General features: G+C 41.3%; 7 protein-coding genes across 7 annotated transcripts; 4 read left to right on the forward strand and 3 right to left on the reverse strand.

The window, feature by feature from the left end:
• Nucleotides 1–410: 410 nt before the first annotated feature.
• Nucleotides 411–1,278, forward strand: EAE97_010920 (uncharacterized protein; the record flags this gene model as incomplete). Its single annotated transcript, XM_038881435.1, has 2 exons — nucleotides 411–1,013; nucleotides 1,150–1,278. 2 exons carry the CDS (start codon nucleotides 411–413, stop codon nucleotides 1,276–1,278), a joined length of 732 nt encoding a protein of 243 aa, XP_038727825.1.
• A 1,057-nt stretch (nucleotides 1,279–2,335) lies between these two features.
• Nucleotides 2,336–2,996, reverse strand: EAE97_010921 (uncharacterized protein; the record flags this gene model as incomplete). The annotated part of the gene is made up of 2 exons (XM_038881436.1): nucleotides 2,336–2,882; nucleotides 2,941–2,996. 2 exons carry the CDS (start codon nucleotides 2,994–2,996, stop codon nucleotides 2,336–2,338), a joined length of 603 nt encoding a protein of 200 aa, XP_038727826.1.
• A 4,644-nt stretch (nucleotides 2,997–7,640) lies between these two features.
• On the forward strand, nucleotides 7,641–11,416 carry EAE97_010922 (uncharacterized protein). The gene is made up of 3 exons (XM_038881437.1): nucleotides 7,641–8,507; nucleotides 8,608–10,675; nucleotides 10,832–11,416. Exons 1-3 carry the CDS (start codon nucleotides 8,423–8,425, stop codon nucleotides 10,848–10,850), a joined length of 2,172 nt encoding a protein of 723 aa, XP_038727827.1. The 5' UTR covers nucleotides 7,641–8,422; the 3' UTR covers nucleotides 10,851–11,416.
• Nucleotides 11,417–13,397: 1,981 nt separating this feature from the next.
• EAE97_010923 (uncharacterized protein) lies at nucleotides 13,398–14,164 on the forward strand (the record flags this gene model as incomplete). The annotated part of the gene is made up of 3 exons (XM_038881438.1): nucleotides 13,398–13,493; nucleotides 13,692–13,784; nucleotides 13,844–14,164. The coding sequence occupies 3 exons, from the start codon at nucleotides 13,398–13,400 to the stop codon at nucleotides 14,162–14,164; spliced, it is 510 nt and encodes a 169-aa protein (XP_038727828.1).
• Nucleotides 14,165–14,525: 361 nt separating this feature from the next.
• On the reverse strand, nucleotides 14,526–18,068 carry EAE97_010924 (uncharacterized protein; the record flags this gene model as incomplete). Its single annotated transcript, XM_038881439.1, has 1 exon — nucleotides 14,526–18,068. One exon carries the CDS (start codon nucleotides 18,066–18,068, stop codon nucleotides 14,526–14,528), a length of 3,543 nt encoding a protein of 1,180 aa, XP_038727829.1.
• A 716-nt stretch (nucleotides 18,069–18,784) lies between these two features.
• Nucleotides 18,785–19,471, reverse strand: EAE97_010925 (uncharacterized protein; the record flags this gene model as incomplete). Its single annotated transcript, XM_038881440.1, has 1 exon — nucleotides 18,785–19,471. One exon carries the CDS (start codon nucleotides 19,469–19,471, stop codon nucleotides 18,785–18,787), a length of 687 nt encoding a protein of 228 aa, XP_038727830.1.
• Nucleotides 19,472–20,078: 607 nt separating this feature from the next.
• Nucleotides 20,079–20,624, forward strand: EAE97_010926 (uncharacterized protein; the record flags this gene model as incomplete). Its single annotated transcript, XM_038881441.1, has 1 exon — nucleotides 20,079–20,624. One exon carries the CDS (start codon nucleotides 20,079–20,081, stop codon nucleotides 20,622–20,624), a length of 546 nt encoding a protein of 181 aa, XP_038727831.1.
• Nucleotides 20,625–21,022: the final 398 nt, after the last annotated feature.

A 21,022-nucleotide genomic window follows, 5' to 3' on the forward strand; every position in this document is an offset into this window, starting at 1 on the left:
GCAATAGATCTCCTATTTTTTCCCATCATTATTTTCTAAACCAAGAACAGAAAATCACATTATCAAGATAAAGCATCCACAAAACTCCAAATACATTCCCCGATAACGTAGGTTGTGTAAAGCAAAAGCGCTACCAACATTCACGGCACAGATTTGTGGGACCCCTTGAACATACCCCAGACGGAATGGACCCATTTTTATAAGGCTGATTTAACCTACATCAACGACTGTCTAGAAATCTACTCAAAAGGAACTTTCGAATTTCTTTTTCCCAAGTGTTTTTTACTTTTTGGTTTGTTTCATTTCTTAAGCTACTTGTCCAAGTGTTCGAACTTCGTGATTTCTTTTGCCGAAGTTACTTTCGTAAGTGTGTATATATCGGCGATATTTACAAAATTGACACTATCATCATGACCTCTCAGGCCTCTTCTCATGTACCCATTGAGAAAAATGAGTCAACGATACTTATTAGCGAATCGATAGAGATTGGTCACTCCACTCCATCATCAGGTAAACCCCAAAACCCAAATCACTCCCCCAACATCGGCACCGGCTCTGCTCCACCACCTCCACCTCCACCCCTTCCTCCTCCCCCCAGTTTTTCCAAACCGTTCACTCCCGCAAAGCTACCATCCACTCCATCCCCCCCAACTTTCGGCTCCCCAAATACCTTCCTCATCGAACTCCTCATCTACAATGGCCACCCCTACAAAGACCATTGGGCCTTCTTCATCCGCTCTCCCTCCCACACCTCCATTGGCGTTCGTCTCCACGCCACCGGAGATGTAAGGAACGGATTTCGTTTTGAGATTCAGCAAGAACATAATTTATATACCACCGAGGATATCCCCACGAAGAGGATTCCACTGCAGTGGGTTCGTGGGTGGGAAACACTAGATACCGAGGGATGTGGGGTGGATGCGGATATGTATAGGAGAACGGTCTGTGCATTTGAGAAAAGTGTAAGAAAAGCAGAGGTGCCCGGGAAGACGTTAAATTCCGTGAGAGATGAGGTACGTGAGATTTTTCCATATCAAATTCCATCAAGTATCCGATCCGAGACATTTTGTTTTCTACCCCTCATCACCCATAACAACTTCCTCCGAATCCATATCACACAACTACTTTTTTAACACAACCCCTCCAAAGATCAACCCTGGCAAAAGAATCACCCAGAAAGATTGTCAATCATGGCTCGTCGGGGCCGCCGACCACTTAGTGCAAGATGGGATTTTCGGACCCGAGATTGCAGGGTTTCTTCACGCGGTTAGACAGTAACCTAATCCAATATTGCACTATTTAATCAAACATGATACCATACCATACCTAGATAGAGAAATCACACCACGTTTCGGAGTTAGAATCGACGTTAAACACGTGCATGCCAATATTTCCTCGAGTTCTCCATCGCAGGATTCGGAGATATCACAGTGTATCATTTTTCTTTCTGTATTGCTACTCCTAGATTCTTTCCTTCAGTAAAATACTTGAATATCTACCTAGAACCTAGTACCTAATCAATGATACTACAAAAACCATGCATCTTTCCCATTCAATCTTATCTTGTCATCCCCTGCTCATCTCGTTTCTTTCCATATACCTAGTAATTCGATCCATACACCCAAGAAGGGGAGTCTCACCCCGGAGTCTGCACTGTGATAGATCCCCATAATATTCTATCCTATCACATCAAATCCTATCTACCAAGAATCAATCATCGACGATCTATCTGTTTATCTATCATTCTAAACATACGTACATACATCACACTACCACACTACCACCACCTTCCACCTTCCAGCCCCCCACCCCCAATCCAAACATCAAAGTGTCAACTCTCGATATATCATCACCGAGTCACAATCACCATCATATAAAATCAAATTAAAATCACATTAAAATCACATGATCACACCATCACAAATGTAAATTTTTGAGAAAAAAACATTATCATCATATCATAACACATAAGATTCATTCCCTATCCTAGCCTCCTCCTCTCCAGCCCAAAAACAACAAAAAAAATCGGCTCGATTAAAGTCCGATGTATCCTATCCCATCCCATTCATTTGATACTCAAGTAATCAGCCCTTGATACTTCCATATCCGTATACGTAACCATCCCATCCATTCCATCCAGCCATCCATGCTTGTCTTTTTCTCAATTCCGGTCTTTATTCAGACCTTGCTACCTGCGTGCGTGCTATGCAGCCACGACGCTATCCCCTCCGCCCTCAAAAAACAAAAAGACAAAAGAAATGAATAATCCAAGCGATTATTATAAATGAATGTTTCCAATCCAAAGAATGGTTTTCCCCAGCCCAGAAATCCAATCCTAACACATCCACTCCCCCAATTCTCCCTCCCACACCTTCCCCCTCCTCCTCTCCTTCCTAATTTCCAAATCCGAATCCCCCACACTCCTCTCCTCAATCTCGACCCCAAACGTCTCCGTCTTCTCAATCTCCAACGATCCAATCGAGATCATCGACGACAGACTATTACACCTCGTTGTCGCACCACCCATTCCCATGCTGATCCCGCTTCCGCGGAGTCCCAGACCCGCGATGCGATTCCGAGAGTCGATGGAATTGCGGGAGTCTTCGAGGATGGTGTGGTTGGAGGAAGAGAGGGAGAATGCGGCGGCGGTGGAGAGGCCAGAGGTGGAGAGTCCAGATGTGGATCCTTTGCGTGAGGTGGGATAGGAGGAATGCGAGCAATGGGAGGAGGTGATGGATGTTATGGTTGAAGAGGATTGGATGCGTGGTTTGGAGTCGAATGTGGGTGAGGGGTGGGGAGAGTTGAGAGAGGTACTGGATGGGCTTGTGGATATGCTTGTGGAGCGCGAGTTGGAGCGTGATGAAGATGGGGATTTGAGCTTACTGGAAAGTGGAGTGTTAGTGTCAAATTTGAGGAAAGATATAGTATGGGAGAACTTACAAGAGTTTTTTGATTTTCTGTATATTCGACGTCGATGACGATGATGAGGAAGACATTTTGCTTGTGTAAGACGATGTTATTTGTTTTTGGATTCAAGAGGTTCAGTGTTCACTTCTGCGGGTTTGAAATGATATGATTTCAAAAGGAATTCTTTATTTTCGAAAATATATAGACGGGTATAAGTAAGAACTCAAATGATGTCCTCATTATTGTAGGAAAATCATGCCATATAAGTAAAAAAGAAATACCACGTTGAATCCTCCAAGCTTCAGGCACAAAAACTCTATCCAACACTTACTTTGCCATAACCGTACGATTCTCAGGTGTCACTCACTTGGCCAAGGACTAACATATCGCAAGCTCCGAATATCAAGGAAACATCTATCCACAAGCTAACATTAATTTCATGGCGCTTGCTTCGGTGTTTGCGTGCCCAGGATCGAGCCTTAGTTGGGAGATCTCGAATTCGACTACGTATCAAAGTCATCTGTTGATTGATGCGTTCGCTAAGCATAGTACGTGAAAACTATAAAATCTTTAGTCTATGAGCTTGGCCTTGTGTGGAGCTTGTGCATCTAAAAGGTTTTCAAGCAAGCCGGGAGTTTGTAAGCTAGACGATTTTCTAAGGTTGATGGTCCACTAGGCAGAATGTATGATTAGAGCGCAGAATGGTCGGGGTGCAGAAACATTGGGGTTTAGGTTGATTGGAAGGCTGCATCTCGTTTACACGGCGATTGGAGTACAAAAACCTTACTAATGCAAACCTTAAAGAAAGTTCACGCACAGACGCAGGTACAAGCATTGGCCAACTGCAAATGGCTATAGCTTCCAGATTTGGTAGATGAACCTGTTGATCATGGTATGACTACTGTACATTGAGACAATGATAGGCTGGAGTATGCGACAGAAATTCCATAGCTAGCTCACGCGGTTGTGGCGGATGGCATGGCTCGTGACATAATGGGTAACCGAAGCTTGGAAGGTTCACATTTTGTCCTTAGCTCTGGACACAATATATATCTTCAGCTCCATTGATACTAGTAGCTTGTTATGGAACGGTTATCGAAGGATGATACGGAGTGCATTCGCTTACAAGTGGTGATTGAGTTCATGTATACGATACGCAAATACAATCCTTAAAACTTTGGACCTCAAAAGCCAAGATTTCATGGAGAAGGATACGATGAATAATGCATGGGAGACTGAGATTGCACTAATGCAACGTCGATCGATCTGAATCTGTAGATTGAATGAAAGACATTATGATGTACAAGGACAGTAACAATTTTTACAGTAATGCTTTGTCGTTTAGTTCATTAATTCTAAAGCTGTAGGACTTCCTATTGGATCATGTACGAAGTTGTTTGTGAGTGGAGGATATGATCCAGGATAACAATGATAGATGGAGGTCGAAGAGCGAGGAGCAAAGAATTATGGATAAAGAAAGGCTAATCCGAGGTTGCAATGATGATCTAAACTTTTCACAATATATTATACAAGCCGTCTAACTAAACATGAATAGCACAAGGTAACTACATACGAACAGATCTTCTACATGATATCCTCAATAAGTTCCCTTCAGGCTGCTAGTTTTGCGATGAGTATTATGAAAAGATAAGCAACGGGTGGCGCATTTTAAACAACTTTTGACATGTAGACCATGTGATGTTGTAAGCACTATCTACTAGAATACTGTGTGGTGTAAGGCTGAACCATTTGCATTCGGGTACCTGAGGTTTGAGTTCAACGTTGGAATTATGTTTTGTTTTTATGATTTGTTTTTATGAGGATTATGCATTGAGTGGAGGAACATGATATCAAAGGTATGGTAGATGAGTATCTACCGCTCTACAGCTCGCGCTAACGGGAATGAAATGGGGATAACAGGAGAACAAGAGGACTCAAGAGACTGCAAGGTACTCCCACATTCTCCTTATAACATACGCGTCCAATGAAATAGATCAATCCTATTCCCGAAATTTATCCTGATACTGAAAATCTTGACTATCACAATCGACAACTCGAACAATAAGCTGAATGAACAACTATCTTCTAGTGAGCGAATTGCATGCTCACATCACATTTTTCATAGTAGGAAGGCTCAAGGACGGATCTGAGTACCGACCCCCTAGACTTTTCATGATATGTGTCCGCTTTTGAGATGGCATTGGACTACCAAGCTTATGATAATCCGGTATATGATAGACAGCATAAAGTCTCACACTAGTACCCTTTGTTCTTAGTGCTGAAAATCAGTGATCTAGGTCGATCTAGTGAGGGCCATGAAGCTTGGGTACTTAGAGTCTTTGTGGAGTCATAAGTGCATATCTATTCGAGAATCATGAATAACTAGTGTTGATAGCCCTATACTCATAGGATTCAACCTCATATCATCACCATGTTTCGAATATTGTCCGTTGATTGTAGACTACTTCAAATATAGCGGCATCGGTTTCTTCAGATGATCATCCTCAAACTCTGGCTAACGGGAATAAAGAGACAGTCAGTAAGAAATGGGCGAATAGAAACTATTTTCGTGCACTTCAGACGGAGTGGAGACCATTCAAAGTATAAAATTTTGACATCATACCAAGATAACTATCCAAAATCTAGGTGCGCTCATTAGGAAACAGTCAAACCTAAGAAATCAGGAGTGAAAATGTCGGACAAGACCGAGAGCTAATGCGAACTAAGTTTGGGAGCGTACGACTTCTGTTGATCTGCTGTCAACTCGGTCTTTGGTCTTTGACAGATGAAGAATTTTAGCGGAGATCTTTCTGTATTTCGAGTTCTGACATCTCCATTGGACTGGAGGGATTTATTTGTGGTACATAGCACAAGATCAAGGGGCAAGTTGTCACCAAGATTTGTTCTCTTGTGTGGATATCCACGTTCAAGATGATCCATCACTGTGTCGCTATAATATACACAACCGATCCATCCTACGCGGCAATTGAAAGCATCGTGCTGGAGCTGGTGAGAAAGCGATATAAGATCGACTCTCTGTCTATCATGTGAAAATTGTGTGACGAAAGAGTGGTTTCAATCTGAACACATGGTCTTCAAGAACTGGCGCACTTGCCATCGAACGGTGATGTAACGGTAATGCAACGGCAATGTGCCGGTAATGTACCGTTTATGCACTATCATGTGTCTAAGTATTGCTTTTTCAACATAACGTAACGGTGAGGAAACCCCAGGATGGGCAATGGACCATGAATACGTTCAAAGCCATGTATCACGTGCTAGACACGAGAACCAGAAAAGATCATTGATCAATTGAAAGGAAAATAAGGAGAATCCCTCCGGTGGGTATGCTAGAAGTGAAACAGGCGTGCAACAAGACAAATAGTAAACGAAAGAAGGCGAGTATACGAAGAATATATCACGTGGACAATAACAAAACCATACCATGAGGGGTAAAAGATCAGACGGAAACTAAGAAGATGGAAAATAGAGATTGACAGTAAGAAATTTTACGTTGAAATCTCTACCAATTGATTGAGGGCTATCAATGTAACGTTTCGCTCTGTTAGGTGCTGATCATCTACTTGATGTTCTAGACCTGAGAGGAATGAAGAATTTTCGAGATTCGTAAAAACACATGTTATACCGTCCACATTGTCCTTTGTGGGATGAAGAAATGATATTCAAGTATCAAGAATCTTACAATGTAACTCAAGCCAATCTTTCTTCCAAACAAACCACTTCTCTCATTATGAGATACGATTTCTGGCATTGCGAAACCCCCAAGTCCAATTTCTTACCTACCATTGGCGCTTCTAACTCTAGAAACATAATATTGCGTACTCCCGCTTCAAATTTTGATCTACTGCTTATTTCAAGAGGGCCGACATGAACTACGTAGTAGATATGCAAGCACAGGCATGAGATTCGTCATCCTCAAGCTCATTCGGACATGTACGTTTTGCATGCGGTACATCCTGTGCCGTGATGTGTGAGGGGTTGAGACGGGATGACGGAAGATTATGACGGGAGAATTGATAAACAAATAGTTTTCAAACACGGATGTCATTTGTTTCAGCGAAAAGAGATGAGATGAAGACATTCTGACGATTTGATGTTGTCGTCGTGTTTGAAGTTTTTCGAACTAAGAGGCTCGGGACAAGAGATGGTCAAAGACAAGACAAGAGATCAATCAGTGTGGCGTAAATGGCAATATGGTGAGGAGGAATTATTACTATTTTTAGACATGAACACATGAACACATAAATACATAAATAGACAAGTATATAAATACATAAATACCTACATAAACTTATAAATACACATGTAATAAATGTTTCAACACATAAATGCTAGGTAGGTACATAGGACATAGGACATAGGACATAGGACATAGGACATAGGGGTATAATGATTGAATAAATTATCTCGGCTTATTCCTTCCAATTGGTAACTATCAATTTATCCATTTTCTGTAACAATATCCGAGATCTAACGGATGACATCCGATGTATTCGAGATCAATGAAAAGGGGAAGGTCGTTTGTTTCGAAAAGGTCTAGATGGGTGGATGAATACTATACTCTCTCTACGATATAGTCGCAATACCACCATAGATACACCAGATATGAGAATATGTTCCGTACCAATCACGTAGAAGGAAATGTGAATATATTCCCTTTGCTTTCTTTGTATATGTCCCTGAGCGTCCATCCTCAATTCATTTCTACTCGCACCAGCGTAATTCTTCTATATTTCTCTGTCTTCCATCCCCTTGCCATACCTCCCACTCCAAACACGTTCAAGCCGTTTGGGTGGAGAATATTGACCACCTAGGTAGTTTTGGTTCTAGCTCGCGTTCTCGTTCTCGTTCTCGTTCCTGTTCTAGTTCCATTTCCATTCCAATCCTCATTTACCCAGAGCTTCAACCATCAGTTTGCCTCGAACCTTGGGACATCTAGATCCTCTACCATCGAGTAACATAGGTAATTCATTCACCAGTAACACTGTCTCCATCTCCTTTCGTTCTTGAGAAGATAACTTCACAATCACCTGCATCACGATTTAAATTCATCGAAAGAGGTACTTTGTACCCATTACGTTCGTTATTAAGGACTCTACTTTAATCCTTGAAGGTTTAAGCTCCTTATCTGAAATATAATCCCAATCCCCATATTACGCTTTATGCCATCGCGCATCCATCTTGAAGGAACAACAGAGCGATACGGCATCTTGGCTGAAGATTAGAGAAGGGGGGAAAGGAAAGAAGGAAGAGGCAGTTGTGATCAACATACCTTTCTATTCATCCATAGAAGAAGAAGAAAACTTTAATAACAAACACGCGATCGTTACATTATTACATCGATAAGAAGATTACCTTCAATTCAATCTCGACAACTCCGTTCGGTGCGACTGTCACCCAAAGACATTCGGAACTTACGGACTTCCCTTCCAACCTGGGGGAAATTCGATTTCTTATCGAGCGACTTACACCTTTTAACAATTCATCATCAATAATGGCTACCAATCCTTCGATGAGGATAGGAAGTTGGTTACTATTCTTTCTAGCAATTTCAATAACGGATGCTTTCTACATACCAGGTACGTCTGCCGCTTTCTGCCATATTCATCTCATCTCATCGCCTTCTCTGCTAGATTTTAAACACCGGACAATAATCTAACTGTTCTCCCATTCATATAGGTTGGTCGATTAAAAGTTATAAAGACAGCGAAGCAATTCCTTTGCTAGTCAATAAGGTTTACTCCGACAATACACAATTACAATATGCCTACTACGATCTGCCATTCGTCTGTCCTCCAACCGGTGTGCGTCATGCCGGATCTTCTCTGCTCAGCGGCCAAAGTATATCGTTGAATCTCGGCGAAGTATTACGAGGGGACAGAATCACACAATCCGATATCGAGTTGGTAATGGGGAAGGATCAAGAATGCAATTTCCTCTGTTCCAAAACAGTCAACCGGAGAGATCTGAAACGTGCGAAAGAATTGGTTAAGGATGGTTATGTTGTGGAATGGATTGTGGATAATTTACCTGGAGCAACGAGTTTTGTGACAGTGGACAAAAGTAAGAAATATTACGCTGCTGGATTCAAATTGGGTTATAAGGATTTTTCTCAAACTGGCAAAGCGAGATATTTCATCAACAATCATCTTACAATCGTTCTTCGATATCGAAAAGCTCCAGGAAAGGATGGAGAAAAAGGTGGGAAGGTTATTGTTGGATTCGAAGTGTATACCAAAAGTGTTGGAGCTGATAAGAGAGTGGAATCGGGATGTCCTGCGGATTTGAATGACGTCGATACACCATTTGAATTGTATCTCGCCCCGAACCATACCGATTCTTCATCAGCCCTCGCATACCCACTTTCATCATATCATCCACCGGAAAGGGAAATAGATTTAGATGATGGAGCTACAGTGGAGATCCCATACACCTACTCTGTCTATTTCCGTGAAGATGAAAAGGTCGAATGGAGAAATCGATGGGATCTATACTTCGTTAACCAAGAGGAAGGATCAAGAATTCATTGGTTGGCTATTGTCAATTCTTTGATTATCTCAGGTCTTCTCAGTGGCATTGTTGCGATGATCTTAGCCAGAACTGTTCGAGGAGATATCAAAGCATATACAAAGGATGTCTCAGGAGAAGATGGAAAATTGAAGCCAAAAAGAAGATCTAGACCTGGAAGTGGAGCAAGATCACCTAAAACTGGGGAAAAAACTGGACTTGGTCTATTAGAACAGGTTGATACCGAGAATGATGCCGATGTTTCTTCCGATGACGAGCAACTGGAAGACATCACTGGGTGGAAGTTACTTCATGGAGATGTTTTCCGTCCACCTCCTTATGGATATCTTCTAGCACCTTTGATCGGATCTGGAATGCAACTCGTTTTCATGGCCTTTGGATTACTTTCTCTAAGTAGTCTAGGTATACTGAATCCTAGTTTCCGTGGTGGATTCATCAGTGTCGGAATTGGTCTTTTCATCTTCGCAGGAGTTTTCTCTGGTTACTTCAGCGCACGTGTTTACAAAACATTTGGAGGTTTCAATTGGCGCAAAAATACCTTGATCACAGCCATTCTCTTCCCTGGTCTTCTCTTTTCTCTAGTCTTCATTCTCAATTTATTCGTCTGGGCCCAAGCATCTAGTACCGCCCTTCCATTCGGTACCCTGATCGCTCTGGTATTCTTATGGCTTTGCATCCAACTCCCTCTTGTCTATGCCGGCTCTTACTACGGTTACACACGTTCCGGTGCTTGGGAATCCCCTACAAAAACGGCTATTATCCCTCGTCAAGTACCAATTCAACCTTGGTATATCCGTTCCACCTCTTCAATTCTCCTGGCTGGCCTCATCCCTTTCGCAGTGATCTTCATCGAACTTCTTTTCGTCTTTCAATCACTTTGGCAAGATAAAAGTGGGTATTACTACGTATTCGGGTTCCTCTCTCTCATAACTCTTCTTCTCATGATTACAATTGCGGAAGTCACAATCGTTACCATTTACATTAAACTTTGTGCTGAAGATTACAATTGGTGGTGGCATTCTTTCCTTGTTGGAGGTGGATCAGCAGTTTGGGTTATGGCATATTGTGTGTGGTTCTACATGAGAAGGTTGCATATTGAGGGATTTGTTAGTGGAATGTTGTTTTTTAGTTATTGCGGAGTCGTGGCTATTACCTATGGGTTGGCAACAGGAACCGTGGGATTTTTGACCAGTTTTTGGTTTGTGAGAAGGGTTTATGGGTAAGTTATTAAACATTTTCTTTTGTCTTCTGTCTTTTGGCTTAGTCACGTAGTTAATTGGTGGCCCTTGAAAAGAAAGAGAGGGGAATGGATGGCGATGTTAGCTTGTGGTGGCGTTGAGATTGATATACAAGTACGAAGCTAATGATATGACAGTGCGATTAAAGCAGATTAATAATACAAATAACTACGAACGAATAAACGAGTGGATGTATAACTTCTAGTTCCGATACCATTATTTCGTTTCTCGGCGTTTCGGTTTGGATGGAATACGATTAAGGTTGGGAATAGGAATAGCAATAGGAGTTCAGTTTATGTGAGAAATAGGAGCGTGGGGAGAGTAAGGGAGGCAAGAGAGGAGAGGAAAGAAACTCCGTAAGTAGCTGAGAAGACAAGACCTCAGGTGAGGAGGAGAGGGGTAGGTGGAGGTTGAAGCTAAAGGGGAGGATCAAGTACATATACATGTGTATGTACAAGAAATAGCGAAGAATAAAATAACTAATTTGATACAAATCCTATTAATATATTGGTGGATCGATGGATGTATGTATGTATGTAGATTTGTATACTTGTATGTATGTATATGCATACGTTGTAGGATACCTAGCATGAAATGAATTCTGGAATGAGGAGAGTTGGAGAGGGTGAAGTGGGAATCCGTCGTGTAGTGTGAGCTGTTGGTGAGGTGGAAAAGATACAGCTTGATGGGGGTGGATAGACGGGTGCGTGGATAATAAGTAGGATTAGTTGGTTTCTTTGTTGATGGTGAGAGATGGGGGATGGGATGGGAAAAGAAGGGAAGGGAAGGGAAGGGAAGAGAATGAATTAACGTCGTGATTCGTAAGAATTTTGCATAAGTCGTAGCAGGCAGTTGGTTTGAACTTGATGTGAGGACATGGAATGGATCTTGAAATAGTGTATTGGATGATGCTTGTGATTGTGTGATTTTAAAGGGAAAGGGAAAGGGAAAGGAAATCTGGAATCTGGGAGATTTTGAGGGGGAGTGAGGGGGAAGGAGGCTGGAGGGGGGAAGAGAGGAAGAGGGAGGGATATCAAATAGCTTCTTGACTTTTCGCGTCACCGGCGCGTGCATGCATTGACGGGACACTACGAAAATGTACTTATGAATATCTCTCGATGTATCGAATCAGATATCTTGGAAGTTGTTCCAATCAATCATTCATTAGATTTGAAACAACCAAATCAAGATCACTTGGGGGGTTGCGGGATACAGGGACCTAGGTATTTAAACTCCTGTGGATAATTTATTCGGTAGTAGAGCAGAGCAGCAGAGTCTTTAGATGATTTCGATAGACAGTGGGAATACATGGATGGCTTTGGAGTTTTGTGGTTTGATTATTGATGCAGGGATTTGCGTTTTTCTGTTTTCTGGGGCGGGAGGAAGGGAAAAGTTGGTCGTGGGTGCGGTTTAGGGAGGTTTGTGGGTTGTCGTTGGATTGTGGATAGTTGTTGTTGCGGATTTTTGGTGTCAAAAACTTTCGGTGACAATGTAATTTGTGGTTGAGGATGTTTAGATATTCAACTTTTGTAGATTTACAGTACTCGAGGAATTTATGAATGAGCTCGCTTTCGCAATTCTGAGATTGCGGAAGGCTGGACGGCTCAAATGCAACGTTCATGGTCGGCCTGGGTTGTGTACCTCTGCGTTGCAAGATTTCTATTCCGATTCAAGATGTTGGATAGGGAGATTAAATACAGAAAGATGGGGGAAAATTGAAGTCCTGGTGATTTGTATTTTTGGTTTTGATTAGTGCAATATATTAGAAGGGGGAGAAAATATGGGGGTATGGTGGATGGAGTTGAGTTTGACATGTGATGTAGGGAATGGGAGTGAATGTTAAAGAGGATAATCAAACTACTGAAGATCTCTAGGACTGTCCGATTCAAGCAGATTTTGATATCACGGAGCTATTTAAGGTCACCCAGAAGCTCCTTTGGAAAGAACAACATGTTTCAATATCATGCAGAGAGACGCCGAACGCAACGGGTCAAATTCTCCGTGATATTTTTCAGGCTCATTGAAGATGTTATATGATCTGAGATTGAGATTTGCTTGTTACTCATGTGCTTATATAAAAGGACCACTGGGTACTAGATTACGCTATATACTTCGAGAGCCATCTAACAAGAATCCTCGAGGAAAGAAACAGCAGAGCTTAGAAAGCAGCGAAGTCAATTTCTATCCCGATATGAAATTAGATATCTCGGATGAAGAAGAAATGGAAAGCCACTTGACTTCATGTGCTTGACTGTCGAAATGATACGGCTGTTTACTTATTATCACTGATATATCTATCATTTTTGACAAATACTCACCGGCCACTAGTGACAGTATAAAAATACACCAAACAACAAAATTGCGCTCTGGAAGAGCTTTAAATCACACGCTGGGTAGATTAAGATGCTCAACTTTGACAAATGAGAAAGATGAGATGTGTACTGCAGAGCTGTTGAAAGTCCTTAATCTGACTGATCAAGACTCCAGTCCCTATTTGCGAATCCGGCGTGCATAGTTTCTTTGGCCAGAAGGATAATGGACAGTGCGAAAGTTCAAATACAGAGACCCTGAATTTTTAGCAGTTGGAAGAATTTTATCTGATACATAGGTACCTCCAGATGAGAATCAATTCGGAGGGAGCTACTTCCATGTTGGCCTGCCTAGATCCACCAACCACATCACAGCTCCATCTTCACATTAAATATGAATACCCCCCTCTTTCCAGCGAGAATTTCGAGCCTCTATCTTCACACCTGTCCCACTCCCTGTATTTTATATCTTCAACTTTTAGAGCTTCAAGTACTAAACGTATCGCATAGGATAACACAAAAGCTCTTATGTATATCCATCTCCATCCCCCATTTCAACTGAACCCTTTCGAGGGAAGAGAAAAGGAATAGACAAGGTTTCTATACTATTCTATCTTTCCGCCTCCAAAATTATCGACAACACATCTTTGGAAACGACAGTGACATCAATTTCACAATCAAATTTCAGAGACACAACAACCATAGCGACAGCGAAAAAGATTTCGCTCCCAGTAATATCTTGAACTTTTTGTTCAATTTAACTCCAATCCGACGCGGTTCTGTAAGTTAACATTCTTTACAATTAATCCCTTATTTATCTTATACTAATACATCTTTCAGAATCGTAGACAAAGATACAAAGCTACCGCTCAGCTCGCTGCTACTACCGAGAATGCTCTAAAAATCACCAACCCTTCAGCCATCGATGCATCTACAAACACCACCAACCCCTCTACAGACACTACCGATGCTTTCAATCCCTCTCCTCAACTTATTGCTGCTCTCGATGCTGCCAATAATTCCACTCAACTTGCTGCTGCTGCTGCTGCCAATGTCACCGACCTGTTAACAAAAGCTGCCGATATCTCGACAGATTCTAATGCTGATCAAGAAATGGAGGTGGAAAGTCACTGGCATGAAGGAGAAGAGATGACTTATTGAATATACCATAAATTTTTTAGCTGCCAATGAAATCCAAAACGTTTGCACTCTATATTATACATACCTAGTAGAAACAGGGAGGTTCAAGCTTCCGTATATCATCTGCTGTAGGCTAGATTAAATAACTAAATTCAATTTTTTTGAAAGCGGAGCGTTATACACTATAAATTGAATTGGAAATAAATTTAAATCGGATGTAGAAGGTGAATCGGATGTGAAATTTTGAATTGGATGCGGATCGGATTCTAAATGCTGACTAGTCCCTTAACTTGAGGTTATTCGCAATCACTCAATCACAGGGAGTTTAATCAATCGTCTATTGGATACAACACATCTTCTCACTCTTCACTCATCTCACTCTTCACTCCTCCCCACTATCCTCATGTTCGAAATATCTCGACCTCGTCCCCGTCTCACCCACTCTCTTAGCATTTCTACTCGGTGTTTTTCTCGTTGCCGGACTAGAAGTTACGGATATCGTTCCTCTTTTTTTCGTCGCCGATTTCCTTGGTACTGAAGTCTTCGGAGAGGGTTTCTTCGGAGAGGTTTTCTTCGGAGAGGGTTTGATCACTTCTTCTTCCTCTCCTCCCGCATCATCATCCATTTCGATATCGGATAGTGAGGAAGATTCATTATCCTCAACATCGTCATCATCCTCCGAGTCTGGTATACGTTTTCGTTTACCAGAAGTTTTTGGTGTCGGAGCTGCTCGTTTCGCGGGAGTTTTCGGTTTAGGTTTGGAGATTGGAGTGGGTTTTGCTTTTGCGGGAGTCTTGTTCGTCGATGCTGCAGGTCTTCCTCTACTGCGGGGTGTTGGTGCAGCAATTCTAACTTGCGGTGTTTTGTGTTGAATTTCGTCCTCTGACTCTAATTCATCTTCTGAAGTTGGATTTGTCGCGGTGTTTTCATTCCCAATAAATTGAAATGTTTGAGAAGTGGTGGATGAAGTACCATTGGTACCATTAGTGATCTCTTTTCCTTCATCTTCCACAATAAATCCACCGTCATCTCCATTATCCTGTGAAGCAACAACTGGAAAAAAACTAGTCGACTGATGTTCTTCCGGTTCTTCCTCATCATAACCTTCAGGGAAAAAACCACCTGCCATTTCTTCATCTTGTTGTTGCATTTCCAATGCTTTCTCATCCAATTCCGGATCTCCATCAACCTCCTTTCCTTTCTTATTCTTATTATTAAACGGGTTAACAGCATCAACTTCTTCTCCACCATGTCCATATTCGTCCGTCATTCTTTCAATAATTCGAAGTCCCATCAACATTTTCCTCCACATACCAATCGCTGCTTTAGTTTTCTTCTCATCTTCTTTTCTAACTCTTTCCGCTTCATCCTTTTCCCATTCTTCCATAACAAGATCAAAATTCTCCTCAGCAACCACAACACCAGTAATAATTGGTATAGCCATTCTAGCACCAAATTCGAATCCAGTAACAGCTTCCGCATAATCAATACCTAATCGTGTACAAATCCTCTTCGTACCCCTTCTAGGAATATGAACTGCACCAACCGGTACCATGCTTGGAACATAAACATCCATATTTCCATAGTTGTTTTTCGGTATCACACCATTCTTAATTGGTGGAGGAATAATCCAATCAGTTTGATCACGGCTATAAAGACCCTGCAACATTTTTTCTCCACTTTCCAACTCTGCTTCTGCAAGTTCACGTTTTCTATTTGTAGTCGCTGCTCGATATGGTACACGTTTTCTTGGTATTGCACCAGGTAACGGCGCTCGTCCTTCTTTATGCCATGTCTCCAAGCTTTTACAACTGACGACGTCTTTTCGAAGGAAAACCTTCTCTTCTGTTGGATTATCGCCTTTTGCTTTTACAGTAAACATTTTTACATGCTTTGCTGTATCAAGAATAGCTTCTTCTCTTCTAAGATGCCTTTCCAGGACAAATTCCGAAGAGGTTTTGAAATAGAGAAGAGTTTCTTCTCCTTCTACTACTTTTTTCTTGGGCTGAATAGCTTTCAGATCAGTAGCTTCTTCATGATTATCAATGTCCGTTTTTGGATATTTATTACTCCCTCTGATATACCCATTCATGACATTTTTAAACCAATCATATTGATCATAACGTTTGATTTTGCCTTTAGAATTGTAAACCGGAATTTTCTCAATTGGAATTCGATTGCCTTTTGTTCGACCAGGTAACACATGACCTTTTAAATATCGTATTGTAACATCTTTAGCTGTACCATCTGATGAATGTCCAACGATATAAGCAGTAACCTGTTTAGCTTTATCAGCTTTTGCACCACGAGGTTCAAACTTTTGAAGAAGTTCAGGATTAGTCGCAATAACATTAAGAACGAGTGGATCAACAGGTATATATATTTTTCGGATTGGAGACAACACTTCTGTCCAGTAGTGTGGGAAGACAAGATCTTTGTCGTAAGGCTTTGAAGATTGTATACGAGTTTTGGCTGGAGTAATATCAACCACAGACTCATCATCGTCTTCTTCATTTTCAAGCATGGAAACCCCGTCAGAATCTGATAAATCAATTGGAGCATCTTTGAGTCCATTTCCACTTGAACGTCTTGTCGAATTATTGTAAGAGTTGATGGGCTTCTTTGGAGCCACAGTGGATTTTCCGGTTCCGTTTACTTTCTTCGAAGATTTGGCAGGAGGCTTTGCTGTAGGCTTGGTGGTAGACTTTGAGATAGGCTTCGATACATACTTCTCTTCTTCACTACTCTCAGTGTCCGATGTATCATCCTCTGGAATAGGTTCATTTCTCTTCTTGTCCTTCTTCTCTATAGCATCCTCATTCTTATTCCAACCGAATCCTACCGGTTGAAGACTAGCAACCATTCTTGATTCAATACCAATTCCCCTCAACAATGCTGAGAATAGTTGAGCACCAACGTCCCGACTCCCTTCCAGAACTTTAGCGCATTTTCTGAATTCATGTATATTGATGATCCTTTCGCCATGTTGTTCAATATCATGTTCATCTTTCTGGAAACTCTTCGATTCTTGATCAAGTCTTTCGAGAGACATATAACCAATTTTTCGTAAACCAGGTGCGACAATTCTGAACCTTTGCTTCCAATAATGCATCAATAACTTTAAAAGTCGAAACATAGGATCCCCACGACTCATATTGATTTCACCAGCCTCTTGTCTTTCGGCAGGTTGTCCCCAATCTCGTTGACTTCTAACGTCATTCTTTCCTTTTGTGACTTTTCCCTTCCCTTTCCCCTTCGACTTTGGAGTATCTCCCCTTTGTAAACCACTATCCTTCCTCCATTTTTCAATCTCACTCAAAATTGTGTCCGGTAATTGTCCCACCAGGATATCTTGTAATTCTTTATCACAAAGCCAAGAATTCCTGATCGCATTATGCCACATTAACATTTGAACATGAACTTTATGTGTAGCTATTCTTATACCCCTCTCAATTTTACTGGGTCCTTTCTTCGTCCCCAATGGATTTGTAAGTGATATCCTCGTTTCTTTCGTTAATGTAAGTTCGAGATCTCCTGTAGGTATATTCGCAGATGGTTTATCTGCTGTATTTGTATCGACATCTTCGAACTCAATATCTTCGTCTTCATCCTCATCCTCATTCTCCGTCGCATCATCGTTGGGTTGTCTATTCGTATTTGGAACATCCTCGAATTCGTCATCGGAAAGGGACGATAAGGAACTTTCATCGTCTTCATCTGTAGCTTGGATTTTGCGTAAAATCGCCTTTGTATCCTCGGGACTTTTTGCGCCAGCATCCAGATCATCAAATAATGTAGCTTTTCGTGGAGTGGCTTTTGATGATTTACTCTTTTGGCCTTTATTCTGTTGCTTTGACGGACCTGGCTTAGAGCCCGACTCTGGGGACGAAGAACGTAAACGTTTGCGCGGAAGAAATGGAGGCATATTAAAAATGTGTCACCGAAACATTATCTTGAGAAGTATTGAAGTCGATCAAGTTCATATAATTATCGTAGAAATTCCAAATTAACACGAACTCAACACGAAGTCAGGCGTCGCGGGAATTGAGTTTGACGCGCGAAAATGATATCAAAGTTTCAAATAATGAGGTCATCAATCAATCAATCAATCAATCAATCAATCAGGTACCGACAGGGGTATAAAAGAGCGATCGCATTGTTGGGATATGAATATGATGGGGGAAGACAATAAAGGTATAGATGATAAGAGTAACAATAAAGGTAAGAGAAGGCAATTGTGTAAATTTCATATGTAACAGTATTGATGAGCATGCAATATTAGTGGTGTCTTGATCATCTTCCTCTTTGCTGGCTTTTGAGGGAGGGAAGATAGATGTTGGATGCACAAGTTTTATCGTGAAATCCCGTATGTGCATGATATTGGATCGATAATGTTCATGTTTACTCATACTGTCCATAGTACCCATCCTGTTTATGCTGCTCATGCTGCTCATAATGCTCATGCTGTTCATGCTGCCCGTACTCGTATATTGTCGTACTCTTCATCTATGAATGTTGTTTCGATTGCCCCTCCTCCTCCTCCTCCTCCTCCTCCTCCAGCAGCTCTACTTCAAAAGGTGCTCTCAAATTCTAACCCAAAACTCCAGAGAAAACCCAAACCATACCAATGTGCTCTTATATTTATTCGTCATTGTCATTATCCATTCCATCATTATATGCAGCAGTAGAAGAACCTTCCATCCTATCCTCCGAACCAGATACCTTCATTTCATGGCCATGCATTTGTCTCCATTCTTTGATACCTCGATTGATCTCTGCTTTATTAACACCATCTTTAACCAAACACATCTTGACGCCCAAGGATTCAACATTCCTATTCCTCGCCTCATCATCAAAAAATAGCATATCTTTATATGCTATGCCCGTACTCTTTTGTAATTTCGTAAAATGTGTAATCTTGCTTCCTGGATAGATTTCGAGCTGATCAAAGTATTCAATCGCTTTCCTTTTCTTCCCATCTATATCCATAACATGAAGTAATCTTAACATTTCTCTTCCTAGATCGGGAGCAGATGTGCGAGACGCGGCTCCGACCATGATGCCATGATTCTTGAGCTGTGCGAGAATGGACGGGACTTCATTATAAAAAGTAAAACTTTCTCCCCAACGATCGGTCGTCGCAGAATGTTCAGAGTTTGCTTTGATCGGAGGGGTAACATGTGTATCTACCCAGAAAGGCCATAATGTATAATCGAGATCGAATACGATAAGTTTTGGAAGGAGGAGGGAATCTGTAAATGTAGATGGAGGGGTATCGATTGGAGATATTGGGGCAGGGTTATTCGTTTTCTTTAATCTTTTGCCCATTGTCGTGAATAAAAGGATGAGTGAGAGAGTGATGAAATTGGTATTGTTTGAAGGGAGAATTGTGTATATAGTGGTACTGAAGAATGGAATTAGTTTCACGAAGTTTGTTGAAATTGATGGAGTAGAGAGGAAATCTTACCAGGGAATATGACGATTGCGATGTTGCGAGGTTGCGCCGCCCGCATTGTGAAATGAAAGTTTTAACGAAGTAAAGCCTAATAATTTGGGGGCGAAGAATGAAGGACGACACGGCGTATACAATTCATAGTCTTCAGCTCATTGTTCAATATTATTTTGACTCTTCAGCTGGATTGAATATTTCAAAGTCAATTCATCCACCCATCAATCTACTTACTCGACTATATCGATTGATATCGTCTAGTCGTTGACAATAAGACCGGTTCTCTACATAAAAAGTCGATACACCAATCTTCATCAATTACTTTGTACTTCTCCATACTCTTCATACGAGCTTATGTCTCACTCTTCCCGATCGTTATAAATTGTCTCACATTTGCCGTTGATGACCTTAAGTCACCCTTCTAGACTTTTCGATATATCATCTTCAAGAGGCATAGTAGTTTGTTTGATGGTACGATGAACTACCATGTCAGAAGTACATGAACAACCAAAGATCACAACATCGCGTCATTATACTATACGTGAAGCACGACACGAGGATATTCCATTACTAGCAGACGTTGAACGGTCAGCAGCTGAATTATTCACATGTTTCAACGTTCCCGTTGATGATTCCGTCTTGGATTCATCATTACTACTTTCCATGTCAAAGGATCATCATCTTTGGGTGGCTGTTGATAGTGAAGACAAACCTGTGGGATTTCTTGGAGGCTATAAAGTTGATGATAATTTCCATGTGGCTGAAGTCTCGGTCAATAAGGATAATCAGAGGCAAGGCATTGGGAATTCTTTGATGTATAGAATGATGAAAGATATAAAAGAAGAAGGTTTCCAAGCGATTACTCTCACAACCAACAAAATTCTTCCTTTCAATCGTCCTTGGTATCAAAGTTTAGGATACATTAAACTCGAAGCAAAGGATATTGGTAATGAATTGACTCTTTTAATTGAAGAAGAATCAAATCATCTTGACAATAATATTAGGTGTGCTATGAGAAAGAATATCTCATGATATTGAGGTAGATCAATCATTTTCTCTTCTCAGACCGCCACCCGTGATGGATGAGTGAGTGAAATCCAAAGAGGCTATGTGATGATGTCTTCAAAGTATGGTATATTGATGTTCCATATTTCTCGAAGTAATCTTCTTCAAATCTAAAGGTCTCTAACCAAACAATACCTGGGGAAAATGCGGCACTTGGAATATCTTCCAAGAATTATCTGAGCTGATCACGACAGTACCATGCTATTAAAGGTTGTAGAACCTGATATCACATAGTCCGAAGTCAATGGGAAGCTTACAGAATTCCACGCGGATGTCCGCCCCAGGGAAAAATCGCCAATGCAATATCAGAAATAGAAAAGAGTGGCGCAATTAGTTTCCAATCAGTAGCTTTCCGTTAGGCTGGC

The sequence above is a fragment of the Botrytis byssoidea genome, assembly GCF_014898295.1.
Source record: "Botrytis byssoidea strain MUCL 94 chromosome Unknown BBYS_031, whole genome shotgun sequence".
Classification (NCBI taxonomy): Eukaryota; Fungi; Ascomycota; class Leotiomycetes; order Helotiales; family Sclerotiniaceae; genus Botrytis; species Botrytis byssoidea.